This window comes from Stegostoma tigrinum, chromosome 9 (assembly GCF_030684315.1).
Source record: "Stegostoma tigrinum isolate sSteTig4 chromosome 9, sSteTig4.hap1, whole genome shotgun sequence".
In the NCBI taxonomy this organism is placed as follows: Eukaryota; Metazoa; Chordata; class Chondrichthyes; order Orectolobiformes; family Stegostomatidae; genus Stegostoma; species Stegostoma tigrinum.
In genome coordinates this window covers 16,890,817-16,910,588 of record NC_081362.1, presented here as the reverse complement: position 1 = coordinate 16,910,588, position 19,772 = coordinate 16,890,817, and the positions used below count along the sequence as shown (strand labels likewise).

The 19,772-nt window shown below is 44.0% G+C and overlaps 1 protein-coding gene across 3 annotated transcripts in view; it reads left to right on the top strand.

Moving 5' to 3' along the window:
- LOC125454736 (A-kinase anchor protein 12-like) overlaps positions 1-13,583 on the top strand; it is a 93,072-nt gene extending 79,489 nt beyond the window's left edge. For all 3 annotated transcript variants that reach the window (XM_048535861.2, XM_048535862.2, XM_048535863.2), the window contains 2 exons: positions 716-7,709; positions 12,210-13,583. In XM_048535861.2, the coding sequence (XP_048391818.2) occupies positions 716-7,704 (6,989 nt within the window). In that variant the 3' untranslated portion in view covers positions 7,705-7,709; positions 12,210-13,583. The remainder of the gene's footprint in view (positions 1-715; positions 7,710-12,209) is intronic.
- The last annotated feature ends 6,189 nt before the right edge of the window (positions 13,584-19,772 follow it).

Genomic DNA, 19,772 nt, shown 5'->3' with positions numbered 1-19,772 from the left:
GTCTCACGATGGTGGAAAACATTTTTTGATCTTTTTAAGGCTGAAGTGGATAAATTGTTGGTAATCTCTGGGTGAAAGGTCATCAGGGATAGGTGGGAATGTGATTTTGAGGTTGTTGGCTACAGGGTTCAAAATGGCTTGCTCATACTACCTTGAGTATGAGTGTGAATCTTGATGGATACTGTTGCAATTGTGATTGGAAGAGAACAAAGTCCATCTTAGTAGAGTTTACGTTTCGGGTCAGTATTCTGAGGACGGGTCACGGATGTGAAACGTTATCTCTGATTTTATTTTCTTCTTCACAGATGCTGTCAGACCTGCTGAGCTTTTCCAGCAACTACTGTTTTTGCTGTTGATTTATAGCAATTGCAGCTTTTTCGGTTTCCATCTTAGTAGAGCTCTACTTGCTTAGGGTAATGAAATCTGGAAAGGCTGGCTCTCAGCCAGCGAAAATTTGGTGAGATTGAATCTCAAATTTGGCTCGAAGCAGTAAAATATTTTAAACAGTTTTTTAATCAGAGTGAAACGTCTCGTTCTATGTTAAACAAGAAATTGGAGGCAGTTCAGATTCAGGGCTGACGATTGCTGCTTAAATCTTAATAAGATGGTTTGGCTTTGAGAAAGTGTTGCTTCCTTGTTTCTTTCCTTCTTTTGTTAAATCGGAGTCTGATTCAGTGTCAAGAGACTCACCTTTTTTTAATCTTTCTATTTGCAGTTGAACCACCAAGCATAACGCGAGAGGAGGACCCAGTGGAAATGGATCTTGAACAGAAGGAAACTCTTCCCGCCAAAACCAAAGATGAGGAGCCGAGAGATTCCCAGGAAGATGCCAGTCCTCCTGTAGAAATTGGAGAGGAGGCACAGGCTGGTGAGGTCGGCTTCAAGAAGGTCTTCAAATTTGTCGGCTGCAAGTTCACAGTGAAGAAGGAGAACCCAGTGAAGCTGGAACCTGTGCAGTTGCTGACTGTGAAAAAGGACGAAGATGGCGAGGCAGATGGTGAATCCAAGCAAGAAATGGGAGGATTGAAAAATGGCGACCTAAGTCCAGCCGCTCATGAAGCGGAGGGAAGTCCACCTGAAGTTCTCACTCCTGGAGAAACAGAAGAGTCTACCGACCAAGTGGAGCCGAAACGCACTGCTCCTGAGGAGTCAGTGGAATCTGCTGACAGTCCAGTCGAGAGTCCTGCAATGGATTCTCCACTGAAGAGATTTTTTAGACAAGGCTTTTTCTCAGTGTTGCGAAGGAAGCCAAGCTTCAAGAAGGCTAAAGATGAGCCCCTGGTTGTTGGGGAGAAGCCCGAAGTGAACGGGGAGCAAGTTGTTGCCGCTGGAGACGTTAATGGTGGGGAAGGCGATCATGGACCTTCAAAGGAGCCTTCTGCGTTGCAAAAAGATGCTGAAATCTTGGGTGCCTTCCTGGTGGAAGAAAGAGAGAGAGACGATGACTTTGAAGACCTCTCTGTGGAACTAGCCAAAGTCAGGGAGGCAGAAGAAAGGCTGATGGGGAAAGGCAGCGTGTCTGCAGTAGATGACAGACAGCCTTGCCCTGAAATGAAGATGGCTGCCCCAGCCTTGGATATGGGTCAGGCGGCCCAGCTAACCTTGCAGAGCCCTTCAGCTGAGAGACCGGTGAAGCCAGAATTTGCCCCTGTCGAAGTCTCAGCAGAGCTTCAAGCAGGACAGACTGACTTAGGCCCAGATCGAACACAAGTCAAGGCCCCGGAGCCTATAGTGGGTGAGGCGGAGCTCCTGTCTTCCCAGGAAAAGGCCAAGCTGCAGGGCAGCCCCCTGAAGAAACTCTTCACCAGCAGCAGCATCAAAAAGCTGTCTGGGAAGAAACCAAAAGCCGCCAAGGGGGAGTCCAAACCGGGAGATGAAGAGGAGGAGGCACGACTTCAGTCCTCCACTGAATCGGAGGGCAGTCCAGATGGCCAGAAGGCGGACACTCCTCCTTTAACTTCCCCTGAAGAAGTGAATGGGACAGTCCCTGCGGAGACTGCAGAAGCCACCAATCCTGAGGCGGAGGGAATGAACGGAGCTGCCGACGGGGAGAGGAAGAAAGAGAGCATCACTGCGTGGGCTTCATTTAAAAAGTTAGTGACGTCGAAGAAGCGCCCCAAAGTACCGTCCGAGAATGACCGAGAGGACGAGCAGACTGACAAAGTGAAGAGTGTGGCTGCCTCTTCCAACGAGAGTGCCAGTGCCGCCCCAGCCGAGCTTCAAGAAGAAGCGAAACTAAATGCTGAGGACCTGAGTTTGGAGCGCAGCACTGAGGATCCCAAAAAGAAAGCGGATGTCCCTGTATCCTGGGAGGCTCTGATCTGTGTTGGTTCCTCCAAAAAGAGAGCAAGGAAGTTGTCCGACTCAGAGGTCCCACAGCTGGACGAGGAGCTCCAAAGGTCACCTGAGGCGGTCGCCCAAGTGCCGGATAGTGCTGAGGAATTGAGAGCCAGCGTTCCGCAGGATACAGATCAGGAGCAAGGTGGGACATCTCCGGAAGGTGCTGTGAGCAGCCCAGTGGAGGGGGACGTGTCTGATGGCGCCATCTCCACGTGGGAATCCTTTAAGAGGTTGGTGACCTCGAGGCGCAAGTCCAAATCCAAGCTCGAAGACCGTGCAGACGAATCTGTTGCCGTCGTCGCCACCGAAGCTGCTGTCCCTGAGACTGAGCAACAGGCCAAGGAGGAGTCATGGGCTTCTCTGAAAAAGCTGATTCCAGGCCGAAGGAAGAAGAGGTCCGATGCCAAGGCTGACCAGCTTCCGGCAGAGGACCTTGGAAAAGACACCAAGCAGGCAGAGGTGGGAGTGAGCAGGAGTGATGATGAGTCTGATACACCAGTAGTGGTTCCCCTTTCTGAATATGACGCTGTTGAAGAGGAGAGAGCAGCTGAGGAGCAGCAGCTAACAGTAGGCATGAATGCTGTCCACAAGGATGAACTTCTAACCAAGTCGGGAGCTCCAGCTGAAGGCGGGGAACTGAGCGCCGGACAAGCCATTACCATGGACCGGGGAGCTTTAGAGAGCATCAGAAGCAGCATTGATGAGAGATCGCCATCGTGGATATCAACTGCAGTCTCAGACATCATTGAGAAGACGGTTGAAGACGAAGGTAAAATAGTTGAAGAAATCATGGAAGCAATGGGACAACCGGAGCATGGTGATGCTGCTTCATTGGCAGATCAAGCCAGAACAGTCTGTCCCAATGAGATTGCCAAAGAGGCCCAGGTGAGCTCCGAGGTTGCCGTGGCACTGGAGTACCCGGCTGAGGAGTCCCTCACCGAGGAGACTGCCGAGATGGTGTCAGCCGTCTCGCAGCTGACGGAGACTCCGGTGACGACGGCAGAAAGCACCCCTGTGCCAGATGATGAGGTCCCAGTAACCAGGCAAACCCACGAGGTGCTGCAGGAGGCTGCTGAAAAGGTGAAGCTGTCAGCCAGGCCACTTGCTCCCCCCCGCAAAGTTGCGGCTGCCCCAGAGATTCCAGGCAGCGACCAGGATTCCACGGAAAAAGTACGAGAGGAGGCGGTCGGGACCTTGCGTGAAACTGAGATGTCAGAGCCTGCCGGGAAAGGAGAAACTGGAAAATCTGACGCTCCTTCTGCCTCTGAAGGCACTATCCGGGTGGCAGATAGCGAAAGTCCGCAGCTTGAGAGGGTCGAGCAGACAAAATGTGAAATGCTAGAGGTTTCTGCTGCTCAAAGCATTGAGTCTGAAATGATTCCTCCACCAGATGATGCTGCTGCTGTTGGGGTTCTACAGGGCGTGGAGGGTGATGCCGCACATGTAAGCAAGTTTGACACTCTGCTAGCGGAAAAGATTGGAGAACCCTTGAGTTTGGTGGACCAAACTCATGCAGAAACTGCCTGCGAGGTTGAAACGGGAATATCTGAACCCAGAGTGAAGCTGGTAATGGACCAAACTGAGACTGGACTTGAGACCTTGGAAGTCAGTCAAGCAGAGGATGTTCTGAAGACAGAAGCTCCACTTGAAAAGTCCAAAGCTGCTGAGACAAGTTGCAGGGAAAAGGTTCTGACAGGAGATGAAGAGCCTATCAAAGCTGTTACTGCAGAAGTTCCTGGGAGGCTAGAAGTCAAGCAACTTGCTGAATGTAGAGACGTCACAGTTGGAATTCCAACAGAATCTGCTGAGGAGGCCACATTGGAGCAAACAGCAATTGCAGAAGTTGCTCGTCAGATGGCTGTGGGAAATGTTGAGGCTGTATCTGAAGAGACTATTGGAAACATTCATGAGATTGTTGAGGAGGTGGGAACAGAAGAGCGTGTGATTGAATGCAGAGAGACTCTAGCCAGTACGAAGGAGGATAAGGTTGAGCCAGTTTCTGAACAGAGCATGAAAATCATTCCAGCAAATGTGGAAATGAATGCAACTGCGGCTGGAGTTTGTGAAGAAAGCATTGGAGTTACTCCAGTCGTAATAGTGACAGAGTTGTGCAGCGAGGAGATGGTGCAAGTGGGCCCAGATGTGAGTGTTTCTCAAGTTGGTCTCAGTGAGGAGACCATTGAAGTCACTCCGGTAATAACATTGATGCAAGTTGTATCGAGTGAAGAAACTGTTAAAGATACCTCCAATGTGGAAGTGACTGAGGCTGAACTTGGTGAAGAGACTAAGCAGACCACTCCTGTAGTAGAAGTAACAGAGGTTCTACCTGGTGAACAGACTACTGACAAAATCAGTCCAGAAATGATGACAGCGGTAGTGTGTACTGAACAGACTGATGCTAGTCCGGTTGTCACGGTGACGGAAACAGTACGGGGTGAAGAGACGGATAGTGCCCCTCCAGTTGCCGTGGTGATGGAGACAGTACGCGGTGAAGAGACAGTTGGTGTCGGTCCGGTGGCCATGGCGACGGAGACAGTATGTAGCGAAGAGACGGACGGTGCCAGTCCGGTTGCCACGGTGACAGAGATGGTACGCGGTGAAGACACTGACGGTGCCAGTCCGGTTGCCATGGTGATGGAGACAGTATGTAGTGAAGAGATGGACGGTGCCAGTCCGGTTGCCACGGTGACAGAGATGGTACGCGGTGAAGACACTGACGGTGCCACTCCGGTTGCCACGGTGACGGAGACAGTATGTAGTGAAGAGATGGACGGTGCCAGTCCGGTTGCCATGGTGATCGAGACAGTATGCAGTGAAGAGACAGATGGTGCCAGTCTGGTTGCCACGGTGACAGAGATGGTACGTGGTGAAGACACGGACGGTGCCACTCTGGTTGCCACAGTGACGGAGACAGTATGTAGTGAAGACACAGTTGGTGCCAGTCCAGTTGCCATGGTGACGGAGACAGTACGTAGCGAAGAGACGGACAGTGCCGGTCCAGTTGCCATGGTGATGGAGACAGTATGCAGTGAAGAGCTGGACGGTGCCGGTCCGGTTGCCAAGGTAACGGAGACAGTATGCAGTGAAGAGATGGGTGGTGCCGGTCCGGTTGCCATGGTGACGGAGATGGCACGCGGTGAAGGGGCAATTACAAAACAGGAAGAGATTGTACATATGGTAACAAATGATAAAATAGTACAGGACCAAATCAAGACTATGCAGAAGGTTGTCGATGCTCATGAGCCTGTGTTATCTATTGCAGTGGATGTGGGAACTGAAATGAGTGGGTCTGTGTGTGAAGAGATGATGTCTGTTGTTTCAAGAGTCAGGGAGCAGGGAACAAAGGAACAAATAGTTGAAATGCTGACTTCACCGAAGGAAGTTGTACAGCAACAGTCAAATATTGTAGAACTATCCAAAGAAACAATTCAGACCTCCATAACTGAGAGAACAGTAATTGAGGTTGTGAAGAACATCGACACAGAAATAGGTGATAAATTTGAAGTTGCACATCTTGAGGGTGCTGTCAAGGAAACCCATGTTGAGCTTCAAAGTGAAACTGGTATAATTGCGATAACACAGGTAGGAAGGGAAGTGGACCAATATCTGACTAAAGAGGATACCATGGCCATGCTATCCAAAGAGAAATTTGAAGTTTTGCCAGACGGACCAATTGGAAAAACCGTTACCATAGAGTTTTCAGCAACTGAGGTGGTTGAGTCAGAAGCCAAAGATCATGAAACACTAAGTTGTGTTACTGACAAGCCTCAGAGCATAGCAACTGAAGAGGCCGTAGATACAAATGAGAACGTAAGTCTCCAACAAGAGTCTGAAGTGGTTGAACTTGTGCAGAAGGTGGGAGATGAGCTGCCTGCTGTGGAAAAAGACCAACCAACACCAGAAATTGAATTCGAGTCTGCGCACGCAGATGTTGAGCTCGTCCAATTGGATGGAGCAGGTGTAGTTGTACCCAAACAATGTGAAGCCTCTGCAAAAGCTGATGAGGCACAAAAAGGGGATGGTGTGGAGTTGGCTAATGGAGCAACTGAAAAACACCTAAGCAACTTGGAGTCTTCTGGAGAGTTGTGTTCCTCAGAAGCTTCAGCTGAAGGATGCACAGAAGAGCCTAAACTGGAAGTAGTTCCTGAATCTGAAGGTGTAACTTTGGGGAGTGAGATAAAATTATACTCTGGTTCTATTGATGAATTTCAAACTGTGCAAAATGAGACTGTGACCTTAACAACGGAGCCTTATGTAGCTGAGAGTTCAGAGTCCCGTGAAGTGGCTTTCCCTGTGACTGCAGCTGCTGTAGAAGAACAGGTCATTGCAGAGACTGTGGGATCAGTGGTGACGCAGCTTCCAGAGCTGAGAGCTGTAGATCAGCTTATCCCAGCAGCTGAACCCGATGTTATTCTACACGGACCCGTAGTAGAAACTGCGGCTGCCATTGTGGAGGTAGCGATAGATGCAGCGGCTGGCACCTTGGCAGACTCTGCTGTGGAAAGTGAAGTAGACTCGACTGTTGATGGGCAGAAGCAACTGTTCTCCAGCACTGAGCAGCTCATAGCTGACCTGGTTAATCACAGAACTGAAGGAGAAGAACAGAAATTGGCATCCTTAGAAATGGAGACTGATGTAGAAGTCAGTCAAACCAGGACGATGGAACAGTCAAGTACCATGATAACTGAGGACCCAATGAAGGGTGTCATGAAGTCAACTGAAATAACAGAGGGACAAGTAGATCCTGTTTCTTCTGAACAGGATAAAGACAGTAAAAAGATGTATAAAGATGTGGAAGAAAAGATGCCAGAAGTACAAATGATCTCAACAGAAGAAAAGGATGATGAAATTGATGATAGTGTGCAAACCCAAGACAGCAAGGGCACTGAAGCTTTAGAGCAAAAAGTAGTGGTAGTTCATACAACTGAGTTGGTAAGTGAGAAAACTATTGAGGGTGACCAGAAACCACTTGAGACTGAAGATATGGCATCAGTGGAAATGGAGAGAGAAACTAATGAGTCTGTACTAGTGTCTGATGGGTCAAAAGTGACTGAAGTAGAATGTTGCGAGTCATTGAAAACCCCTGAAGGAAGACCACCATCTCTAGAACTGACTGAGGAAAAAGGCCAATCTGTAAAAGCCAGTCAACAGGTTAAAGAACAAACATCAAAAGCTGCAGATGAGAAGTCGGAGAGTGATGTGATGGAATCCATTGGTCACAAAAATGATAAAGAATCTGATAAAAACCAGACAATTGAAGCAGTTGAAAAACAAGAGAGTCAAGAAATGCAAAGTGGACACCAAATGGATCAGTCCTCTACTTTAGAACGTGTAAAAGCTGCAGCAGAGCAAACAACATCCTGAAGCAGGTAATGATTTTTAAAAAGGTACCTCTTTTATGTCAGGTTCATTTTTTTGCTACAAATGAATTTCTCTCCTTTTTGCTCACAATGTTCTGTTATAATTTGAAAATATTAGAATGAAATAAATTTAAGCTCAATTTCAAGTTTCCTGTCCAACTTAAAAATTCATCATCTCGACATAACAGAATTTGAAACAGACTAATCAGGACAAAATGATTTAAAATTGAAAAAACTTGCATAACTTTTTCTCTTTCCCATTCCTAGGATGTTCAAAACATATTTGATAACCAGTTACCGTCAGATCATTTTTAAAAAAAAGGAATGGGGCAGGCTGTTTGGCCCTTCACCTGCCTTGCTCTTCAATAGAGGTGTGGCTGATCCAACACTCCTCATGTCTGCTCCCCTGCCCTTTGCCCAAACCCTTTATTTTCCCTCAGTGATCAAGAATCAGTTAGTACATTTTATAGATCATATACATTCATCTAAGAGAACAAATGCGCTGTTTTCTCTTAAAGCTGAAACATACCCTTTCCTCAATGGTGCACTGGAGTTTGAGCCTAGATTATCTTCTCAAATGGGTAGAATGGGACTTGAAGCCTCCATTTTTGTGGAGAATGTTGCCACTGTACTATTTTGATACTTCATTCTTAAATTGTCTCTGACCGTAGTATGGTGAATTTGGAGCATGAGACCGTTTATTAATCTGAAAGCTATTCAGACTGCATGTTGTCATGCCTGCTGATAGTGATTGTTTGATTTTTAGCCATGATGTTTGAGCAATGATGCTTAGACAAGAGAATGTGGAAATGCCATTAAAACTGATGCTGTAATGCTTCTGTCTCAAACTCCACGTTTTCTGTGGAACAACGGAAAAGGCCTTTCATCATCCACTACACTTACAAGATCTCCTTTCCATTGAGCCTTGCAACTGTTCTGCTGGGCCACTGACATTTTGATTACTGATAAGCATGAAAAACATGGACCTTTTTGTGGCTGAGAGTTTGGAACCCAGTAGCAATCTTTGCTATGACTGCAGTAAGTCACTACAATGACTGTAGGATCCCTGGTGAGTCAGCTTTGAGTTTCAATATTTTGGCTTGCAGTTGTTCACAGGTGGGACCAAATGCTGTTGTAATTGGTGTATTTGTAAAACAAAAGTGTAAGTAGGAATCTACTGTGCTTCCTGAATATTTTAGTAAATGGAAGTAGGAACATATCTCAGCCTGTACTCCCATGGGCGAATGTGTGAAAATATCAGTGAGTGGAATGTTTACATATTGAATTCATAATGTAAACCAGACCACAAATGATATACTGCTTTCCCCCCACCGTGCCCAATCCCCAAAACCATTAGAGGTACCCCCTCATTTGCTTGGGTCCCATAAGTACATACTCATGACTGCATTTGTGAAAATGCATATAAACCTCAACTGTTTAACCCCTCTAATCCAGGGACTGAGGCTGAATATCATGCTGTTATCAACAGCACTGACTCCTTATGGATCAGTGATTACAGCTGATCCTCTGGGTGCCAAGGATTGCATTAGTTACAATTAGTGTTAGAAACAGAATCTCCGGCAGTGATTGAACCCTTGACCTCTGCCTCACTGTTGTGTTGCTGATTGGGAATCAAACTGGCAAAAATGCTTCCTGGAAGTCTGTCATTGTTCAAGTTTTATGCCAAATGGTGTAGGTGGCCATTAACTTTTTGACCTGTAGTAGTGGATAAACCTCATTTGATTTCTATTTAACTGAGTCTTTTATAGTTAATCTGGGTCTTCCTTCACTGTCAACATCTTGTTCTGCTAAATCCTTTGAATGATTAGGCACTCTGACCCCAGTTCATGTCCAAAACATGTTGTCTTTTTGATATTGTTTTAAAGTTTTCTTGGGTCTTGTTCAGTGATTCTTCATTAGTTCTTTTCTCACCTGGCTTACCATGAGCCTTTTTCAGCATCACTTTTCAAAGCTGTTGACTTTCTTCCTTTTTTTTTGCCAATATTCCGAACTTTACATTGATAGTTCATTGCTAACCAAACACAACATTAGTACACACATTCTTGTTTCAAGTTGATGTTTCTTGAGGTTTGCTTTCGACAATAGCATGCTGTTGTGCTTCCTGGAAATACTTAGTAAATGGAAGTTAGAATGTAATTAATCATGTTACGTTCTGGAATGTCCTTGCTCTTTATCTTTCTTGTAGTTAAATGGAAGCATTTGATCAAAGGTAAGTAGAAGTGGTTTTGCACATTAGTTGCTCTGACTTTTTTAAACAAAATTATATTTTAATGTTCATTTTATCTGCTACAAAGCCATGAAGCATGCCTGAAATCTGATTTGATTTCCTCTCTAATTGCAACTCCTTAAGATTCTCTGCTTGACGTTTTTGCTGTTTGCTCACCTAGGTTGAATATTCAATGTATTTTGCCTTCTATTACATTAATTTTGTTGGCAGAATGACAAAAACACTCAGACCTTCAGGGATAAAGCTAGTGTTGTTTCTTGATGGTTCTTCAGCTCTTCTGTTGCCTCATTCATCTTTGTTATTTCATCCAGTCCTGACGCTTATCAGCCCAAGATCCCCTTTTCCCTTTCTTCATCTCTGGTCTGCCTTTATTTTTGTTCGAAGCCCTCAAACATTGTCATGCGATTTTTTTTTTTTGTTTACTCAATCTGTCCCTGATTTTTGACCTTTTCTGTGAGAATCAAACGATTCTGTTTTCAAACATCCACTTGAGCTACAAATTGCAGCCTTTCCTAAAATTTAAGTTGGTGAATTGCTTTAGGCTTCCAAGTTTTTCATTGTCACAATTGAAATGCATTTGTCATTCTGCCAGCTTTCATTCTGCATACTTTTTTTTGTTTTCTGTTGGGTTCTGAAATTTTCTTAACTCCGTGATTGCTTGAACACTTCATTTTGTAGAAACCTTCGTTTTTGTACTTTCCATGAAACTTGCTCTTCTGTGTTCAAGGAGGTTTTAATAACTTAATTGATTCCTCTGCCAGCAACTTTGAAAAGTGATTATTTGCATCCACTCCTTTTTAATAAGAAAGTCTTCCCATCATCTGAGAACCAGCTTTCATTTTGTTTTACTTTGATCATAAATTGTTGTAACCACTGACATGACATTTCTGTCACAGTCTACATCTCTATTATTTTGGCTGGTTAGTGGAATTTCTAAAATGTTTTTATTGTGTTAGGTGATCTAATTCATTTGGCTGTCCAGAAATTCCAGAAACCAACTTTGCCTGGGGTGATATTTAAACTGTAGTTTTTGTCATAACTTGTCTGCTCTGGTGCCAACACTACCTTAGATATAAGAACTTACATGTTACCTTTCCCCAAGAAGTCCCATGACCATGCTGATATCTCGAACTGCAGTGTTGTCTAGCTTGATCTAACTCATGATGGCTTTGGGATCCTCAGCAGCTGCACTTTGAATTATGCAATTATATGCTTAATTCAATAATTCTCAAGATGCAGCAGCTATTTTGACAGAGAATTGTCCCAAAAAAGCTCAGTATCCTTAACAGGCTTGCAATTTTGTGACAAAAAGCCACTTTTTTGTTTCTCTCCACCTGAATAGATAAGGACTTCATTGTGCAAATCATTGATCTGTACATTCCTTGAATTGTTTTCTGCTCCTGGCTTGCTGTTCTAATGCTCCAAGTAGCAGTTCTTTTGGTATTAGTTTTTCTTTGTTTTTGGAGCATTTTAAGAAACAGTTGCAAGATAAAGAATTGGCAGTTCATGGATATCCCCGTTCATGCTGATCTGAGAATTGTTTATATTGACCATATTTGGCGAGGGGAAGAGGTTTAATGAGGTGTGTCTTGTTGCCATCCTTGTCTCTTTGAAGAGATCACTCTATTTGGAGGATCTCTTACCTCTCACCAGCCAACTGTTGAGCTTGTAGTGCCATGGAGTCTTCCAGATCTGCCACTGGTCATGACGTGTAATTCTGAGACTGTTACCAGCAGGACATGGGACTCTCAACCACACTGTGGGGAGTGAGGTGTCAGTCAGCTACTCCTGCTATATTAAGTGGTTTCTGCTATCAAGAGAATTCCCCTCCCTGAACAATTCATGCTGATAGTATGGTACATCTTTCCAACTTCAGATTTTGAGATCATACTGTTTCCAAATCTCAGGATGCCTTTATTTTTGATTTGTAATTCTTTTTAAGAAGCCTTATCAGATATTTGTGACTCAGAATTTAAATTGTTAAAAGGTGAGCAGCAACAATTTATACTTGCTTGTAAGCAATTAGCTATAGTTCACCCACACAGGACCACAAGTATTTCTATTAAGAGGGACAGTTGGTTTTACACTGAGCACTGCTCGATTGTTAAATGTGGCATAGGGTGAGGAACCAAGTTTGATTTGGGATTTAACCTACATTGTTGATGTAATTCTACAGTACACACTAGTCATTGAGTAACTCAGCTTACTATACCCCATTCATTGTTAAACATTGATCATTTTCTTTTTGTGTGCACTTGCAGAGCTCCAAACCCTTGTGAAATACAGAATGTGAAGGCAAAGAGGCTATAGGAATATCGCACAACGCTACTGTGATGAGACCAAGTACCACTGTTGATCGACAATCCCAAAAAAATTTGCAAGCTATATCTACACAGTTATTTAAATGTATCTTGCTTTTAGCCTGATGATAAACGTTATGCTTATTTTGAGGCAATGCCCTTTCCTGTTTTCTCCAAATGTGTAACAATGTTGTCTGAACATTGAAGGAAGGGGTATTTGCTCAAAAATCTAGGGATGTTTCTTTGTATCATCAAATTGCTTCTATTTTAATGTGAAATTTAATTCTAATATCTTAAATATAATGTCTTGTTCATTAAGGCTATCACTTTTTCAAGAGATTTGGATTGGGACAACCGAATTAACTTTAGTTGTCCAGGAGTTGGTTCTTAATGTTAAAAGATTGCAGTGGTGACAGCTTTTGAGTGAAACAGGTCTATAGAAATGGCAGCTACAACAAGCTACACTTGATGGTATTTCATGATTTGCTGTGCCTGTTTTCACCTTGGCAGTAGATTGAAATTGACCTCACCCAGGTCATTTGGAATATCAAAGTGGACCCAAGGTTCGGCAAAGCTGACTTCCATTCTGAGGAATAACTCAAGATTTGAAGTCAACCTTATGGAGTAAAGATAACTTCAGTGCATTGCGCAAGGTTGAACCATGCAAAATTCACCAAAGCCTAGATCCTGTTGCATGTGTTCCAGAGGATGAAACATGACCATTATTTGGTTAATGCCTTTAGCTGTTGGATGATGGGGGTGGGGGGTTGTAGCTTGCTAAAACTGAAGTGTTTGTTAATGAAGGTGCATTAAATAGAGTTTCTAGTTGGTTTGTTTGGACTTCCATAAATGATCTCCAAGATGTGCCTTGCTGTTGCATACAATTAACGTTCCTGTCTGGATGTTTCTTTTTGTCCTATCTGTGACCCACCCCACCATTCCAGCCCAACACTTTTCTTACTAAACTCCACCATTTAAACAAGGTTCAAGCTGATTTTATTCAGGTTACCCTGTTCAACATATTTCCTCCCCCATCCATCCAATTAATAAACCAACACCCTAGCCTGTAACACTGTCACTGTACAGTTCCTGTCTTGTGTTAATGTAATTTACAGTAAATGAAGTTAGAAATGGTAACTACTGTAGACTTGTGTACTGCATGAATTTAACTTGAGCAGGATCTATGACCGAGAGACTGAGGTTACTCTCATTAACACTGCTGTGCTTTTTATAACTGTGAAATTGACATTTGTATAAATTGTATTTGCTGTGTATCTAAGCCATATTGGAATAATTAAAACACAACTTCTACAAATAAAGTAATATTAGCATTAATTTCACTGTTTTCCTTTGATTCTCATCAGAAATCCCACACAGACCCATCTCCAAGATACACACATGAAGCATGTAAGGCTTTGCTGTTTGAATTGGCTACTAAGCCTCCATTACATTGTTGGGTTCTTTGAGGCACTGATGCCTTTTGAAGGTGGATCAAAATGTTGAAGTGCTCTCAGCACTGCCACCTTCTGATGCCCTACATAGCCACCCACCACTATTCCAAAGCCTGCATTCAACCATGTTGGCTGCCCTCTGCTATACTGTTTGGCTTTCATGCAACAGATGGCTGCATAGACAGTGCTTCAATTACCTTCCTGCACTCACCGCCTAGAGGAAAGGAAGATGCAACCTCCTTTCACTTAATTAGCTACTTTCTCTTCCCCCCACCCCTGCCAAAACACAGCATTATGGGGACATTAAATGTCACACTTAAAGATAGCCATTTTGAAGCGGATTATGGTACCATTAAAATAACTCAATGAAGACACCTGCTCAAGAGAACTGGAGCTATTGGCCATAGGTTTACTTTCAAGATCCTGAAAGTAGGGGGGACATTTAGCTATAGGTGTAACCCCTTGCTATGTTTGGTCAAAGAAAATACCCATAAGAGTGCCCAAACAGCCCACTCCACTCTACATTAGCAGTCTATCTGCTGACATACCACTTAAAGACTATAATATTGTCACTGAGCCAGTGCAGTAGACTGAAACCTTATTTCTAACATTCTCCACTAAGGAAAGTTTTATATCAAGTGTACAGCCAGGGGGAAAAACAATCAAGAAGTGTCAATAGATGGGGTAGAAGTGATTAAACAAAATGGATCATTATGGTGAAGGCTATACAAGTGTATAAACAGCAGCTGAGAAGTACTCCTTCCTGTTGTTCAGTGCTTTCTCTATGCATTGTTCATGGCAAGGGTCTAAAATGTAGGGCGGTGAGAGAACTAACAAGAGGGAAGACATACTTGACCCAACCTTACCAAATCTACCAGCAACAGATGCATCTGTCCATAAAAGTATCGCTAAGTGTGACCAATGCACAGCCCTTGTGAAGACAAAGTCCTGTCTTCACATTCACAACCACCATAGTGCCACAAAACACAAATTACTTAAATGGAAGCAATTTAAAACAAATCTGACATCTCAAGCTAGGGCATCCATGAGGCACTGTGAGCCATTAACAGCAGAATTTTATTCCACTATAATCTGCAACCTTGTAGCCTGACATATCCCATACTCAGACATTACCGTCAAACCAAGGGATCACCCCTGAATCAACAGTATGCAGGCAGGCCTGTCATGAGCATACTTAATAATGAAGTGTCAACCTGGCAAAGCTACAAAATAGGACTACTTACCTGCCAAACAGCACAAGAAGCAGTGATGAAGCTAAACAATTCCCACAACCAATAGATCAGATGTAAGTTCTGCAGTCCTGCCACATCAAGTCACGAATGGTGGTGGGCAAATTAAACAACTCACTGGAGGAGGCAGCAACTCCACAAATATCCCCATTTGCAATGATGGAAGAAACCGACACATTTGTACAAAAGAAAGGGCCAAGTCTTCTTTGACCTTCAGTAATTTCAGCCAGAAGTGTCAAGTGGATGGTCAATCTCGGCCTTGTCCATTAGTCTGCAACATCATAGATGATGAACTTTAGCTAATTCAATGCACTGCACGTCATAGCAAGAAATGTTTGCAGGCACTGGATAGCGTAAATGTTACAGGTCCTCACAACATTCTGCTAACGCACTTGACGACTTGCCTCTCCACAAGCTAAGCTCTTCCAGTACAGTTGAAACAGGGCATCTACCAACAGTGTGGAAAATTGCCTATGTATGTCCTATACACAAAAGGTAGGTCAAATTCAACCTGGACACGTACTGCCCTATCAGCCTACTCTTGATCATCAGTGAAGTCCTAGAGGGGGGGGGTCATCAATAGTGTCATCAAATATAACCTGCTCACTAACAGTTTCCGTTCCACGAGGGCCACTCTGCTCCTGAAATCATTACAGCCTTGATTCAACCATGGACAAAAGCACTTAATTCTAGTGTTGAGATGAGAGTAAAAGACCCTGACATCAAGGAGCTCTAGCAGACTGGAATCACTGGGACTCGGGGCAAATGCTCCACTGGCTGGAGTCATACTTAGCTCATAGCAAGATGGTTGTGGTTGTTGGAGATCAGTCATCTCTACAGGAGTTGCTCAGGATAATGTCCTAGGCCCACACATAGTTAGCTGTTTCAATGATCTTCCATCCATCATAAAAAGGTCAGAAGTTGGGATGTTCACCAATGACTGCACAATGTTCAGCACCATTCATGCCTCCTCAAGGACTGAAGGAGCCCATATTCAAATGCAACAAGATTTGGACTATATCTAGATTTGAGCTGAAAAGTAGTAGGTAACTTTTATGCTACAAATACAAAGCAGTGAATATCTCCAATAATAGACAATTAACCACCACCCATTGACATTCAAATGATGTAACCATTACTGAAAACCCATTATCAATATAATGGGCTACTACTGACCTGAAACTAAGCTGGATTTGCCCTATAAATACAGTAGCTACAAGAGGAACTCAGAGGTTAGGAATACTAACTGAGTTAGGTAACTCAGCACCTGACTCTCCAAAACGAGGTACAAATCAGGAGTGCAATGGAATACTCCCCACTTGCCTGGATGGATGCGACTTCTACACAAGAAGAAGTTTGGTACCATCCAGGATAAAGCAACCTGCTAGATTGATATGAAATCCACTCCCTTCACAACCGATGCTCACTGCAGCAGTGTTTATGATCTGTTAAGTACAGAAATTTGACAAGGATCCTTAGACAGCACCTTCCAAATACACAACCACTTCCATCTAGAAAGACGAGGGCAGCAGATGCATTGCAACACTGCTACCTACAAAAGTTTCTCCCCAAGCCACCCACCATTCTGACTTAGAAATATGTTGCCATCCGTTCGTTATTGCTGGATCAAAAACAAGAATTCCCTAGGGTAATTCTGAGTCGACTCACAAAACATGGATTGCAGTGGTGTAAGAAAGCAGCTCACCATCACCTTCTCAAGGACAACCATGGCCAGACAATAAATGCTTGTCAGCCAGTGATGCCCATATCCCAAGATAGAATAAATGAAACACAGGCCTGAAGATTTGGTTACATCAGAATTATTTAGCAGGAAGGAATCATAGACTATTATAGTACACAGAACATACAACATTACAGCACAGTACAGGCCCTTTGGCCCTTGATGTTGTGCCAACCTGTCATACCGATCTGAAGCCCATCTAACCTACACTATTCCATGTACGTCCATATGCTTATCCAATGACGACTTAAATGTACCTAAAGTTGGCGAATCTACTACCATTGCAGGCAAAGCGTTCCATTCCCTTACTACTCTCTGAGTAAAGAAACTACCTCTGACATCTGTCCTATATCTTTCACCCTTCAATTTAAAGCTATGCCCCCTCGTGCTCGCCGTCACCATCCTAGGAAAAAGGCTCTCCCTATCCACCCTATCTAACCCTCTGATTATTTTATATGTTTCAATTAAGTCACCTCTCAACCTTCTCTCTAACGAAAATAGCCTCAAGTCCCTCAGCCTTTCCTCATAAGACCTTCCCTCCACACCAGGAAACATCCTAGTAGATCTCCTCTGCACCCTTTCCAAAGCTTCCATATCCTTCTTATAATGCGGTGACCAGAACTGCACACAATACTCCAAGTGCGGCCGCACCAGAGTTTTGTACAGCTGCAGCATAACTTCTTGGTTCCGGAACTCGATCTCTCTATTAATAAAAGCTAAAACACTGTATGCCTTCTTAACAGCCCTGTCAACCTGGGTGGCAACTTTCAAGGATCTGTGTACATGGACACCGAGATCTCTCTGCTCATCTACACTACTAAGAATCTTACCTTTAGCCCAGTACTTTGCCTTCCGGTTACTCCTAGCAAAACGCATGACCTCACACTTGTCTGCATTAAACTCCATTTGCCACCTCTCAGCCCAGCTCTGCAGCTTATCTATGTCTCTCTGCAACCTACAGCATCCTTCGTCACTATCCACAACTCCACCGACCTTAGTGTCGTCTGCAAATTTACTAACCCATCCTTCTACGCCCTCAACCAGGTCATTTATAAAAATGACAAACAGCAGTGGACCCAACACCGACCCATGCGGTACACCACTAGTAACTGAACATTTCCCATCAACTACCACCCTCTTTCAGCAAGCCAATTTCCAATCCAAACTCCTATATCTCCCACAATTCCATTCCTCAGTATTTTGTACAATAGCCTACTGTGGGGAACCTTATCAAATGCCTTGCTGAAATCCATATAAACCACATCAACCACTTTACCCTCATCCACCTGTTTGGTCACCTTCTCAAAGAACTCAATAAGGTTCATGAGACACGACCTTCCCTTCACAAAACTGTGCTGACTATCCCTAATCAATTTATTCTTTTCTAGATGATTATAAATCCTATCCCTTATAATCTTTTCAAACACTTTACCAACAACTGAGGTAAGGCTCACTGGTCAATAATTACCAGGGTTGTCTCTACTCCTCTTCTTGAACAGGGGAGCCAGATTTGCAATCCTCCAGTCATCTGGCACTATTTCTGTAGACAAAGACGAGTTAAAGATCAATGCCAAAGGCTCGGCAATCTCCTCCCTGGCTTCCCAGAGGATCCTAGGATAAATCCCATCCGGCCCAGGGGACTTATCTATCTTCACCCTCTGTAGGATTTCTAATACCTCTTCCTTGTGAACTTCAATCCTACCTAGTCTAGTAGCCTGTATCTCAGTATTCTCCTCGACAAAATTGTCGTTTTCCAGAGTGAATACTGTGGAAAAATATTCATTTAGCGCTTCCGCTATCTCCTCTGACTCCACACACAACTTACCACTACTATCCTTGATTGGCCCTAATCTTACTTTTGTCATTCTTTCATTCCTTAAATACCGATAGAAAGCCTTAGGGTTTACCCTGATCCTATCCACCAACAACTTCTCATGCCTCCTCCTGAGCTCTCTCTTTAGGTCTTTCCTGGCTACCTTGTAGCCCTCAAGCGCCCTGAGCCCTCACATCTCATCCTAACATAAGCCTTCTTCTTCCTCTTGACCAGAGATTCCACCTCCTTCGTAAACCACGGCTCCCGCGCTCTGCAGCTTCCTCCTTGCCTGACAAGGTAAATACTTATCTAGGACACACAGGAGCATTTCCTTGAAAAAGCTCATTTCTAATGTGCCCATCCCCTGCAGTTTCCTTCCTCATCCTATGCTCCCTAAATCTTTCCTAATCTCATCGTAATTGCCTTTCCCCCAGCTATAACTCTTGCCCAGTGGTATACACCTATCCCTTTCCATCACTAAAGTAAAACATAACAGAATTGTGATCGCTATCACCAAAGTGCTCACCTACTTCCAAATCTAACACCTGGCCGGGCTCATTACCCAGTACCAAATCTAATGTGGCTTCGCCCCTTGTCGGCCTATCCACATACTGTGTCAGGAAGCCCTCCTGCACACGCTGGGCAAAAACTGACCCATCTATAGTACTCAAACTATAGTGTTCCCAGTCAATATTTGGAAAGTTGAAGTCCCCCATGACAACTAGCCTGTCTCTCTCACTCCTATCGAGAATCATCTTTGCTATCCTTTCCTCTACATCTCTGGAACTATTCAGAGGCCTATAGAAAACTCCTAACAGGGTGACCTCTCCTTTCCTGTTTCTAACCTCAGCCCATACTACCTCAGTTGATGAGTCCCCAAACATTCTTTCTGCAACTGTAATACTGTCCTTGACCAACAATGCCACACCTCCCCCCCCCCCCCCCCCGCCTTTTACCATCTTCTCTGTTCTTACTGAAACATCTAAATCCCGTAACCTGCAACAACCATTCCTGTCCCTGCTCTATTGATGAGAATGTTCACAGCAGAGTGCCAGAAGTAGTAGTGTGGCTGGTACTTAGGATGAAGGTTTCTCCAGTGGGTCCACACACCTTTGTTCTGCCACAAAGGATCCTTCTAACTTTTGTCAGAGTTAGGAAAAGCTCTAAAAATTATTAAACTAGTTGAGGGGTAGGAAATGAATAGTTGTTAGAGTGAGGAACACAAGATTAAGAACTGAAATCATTTGTTTCGAACTTACAACTTCCTTT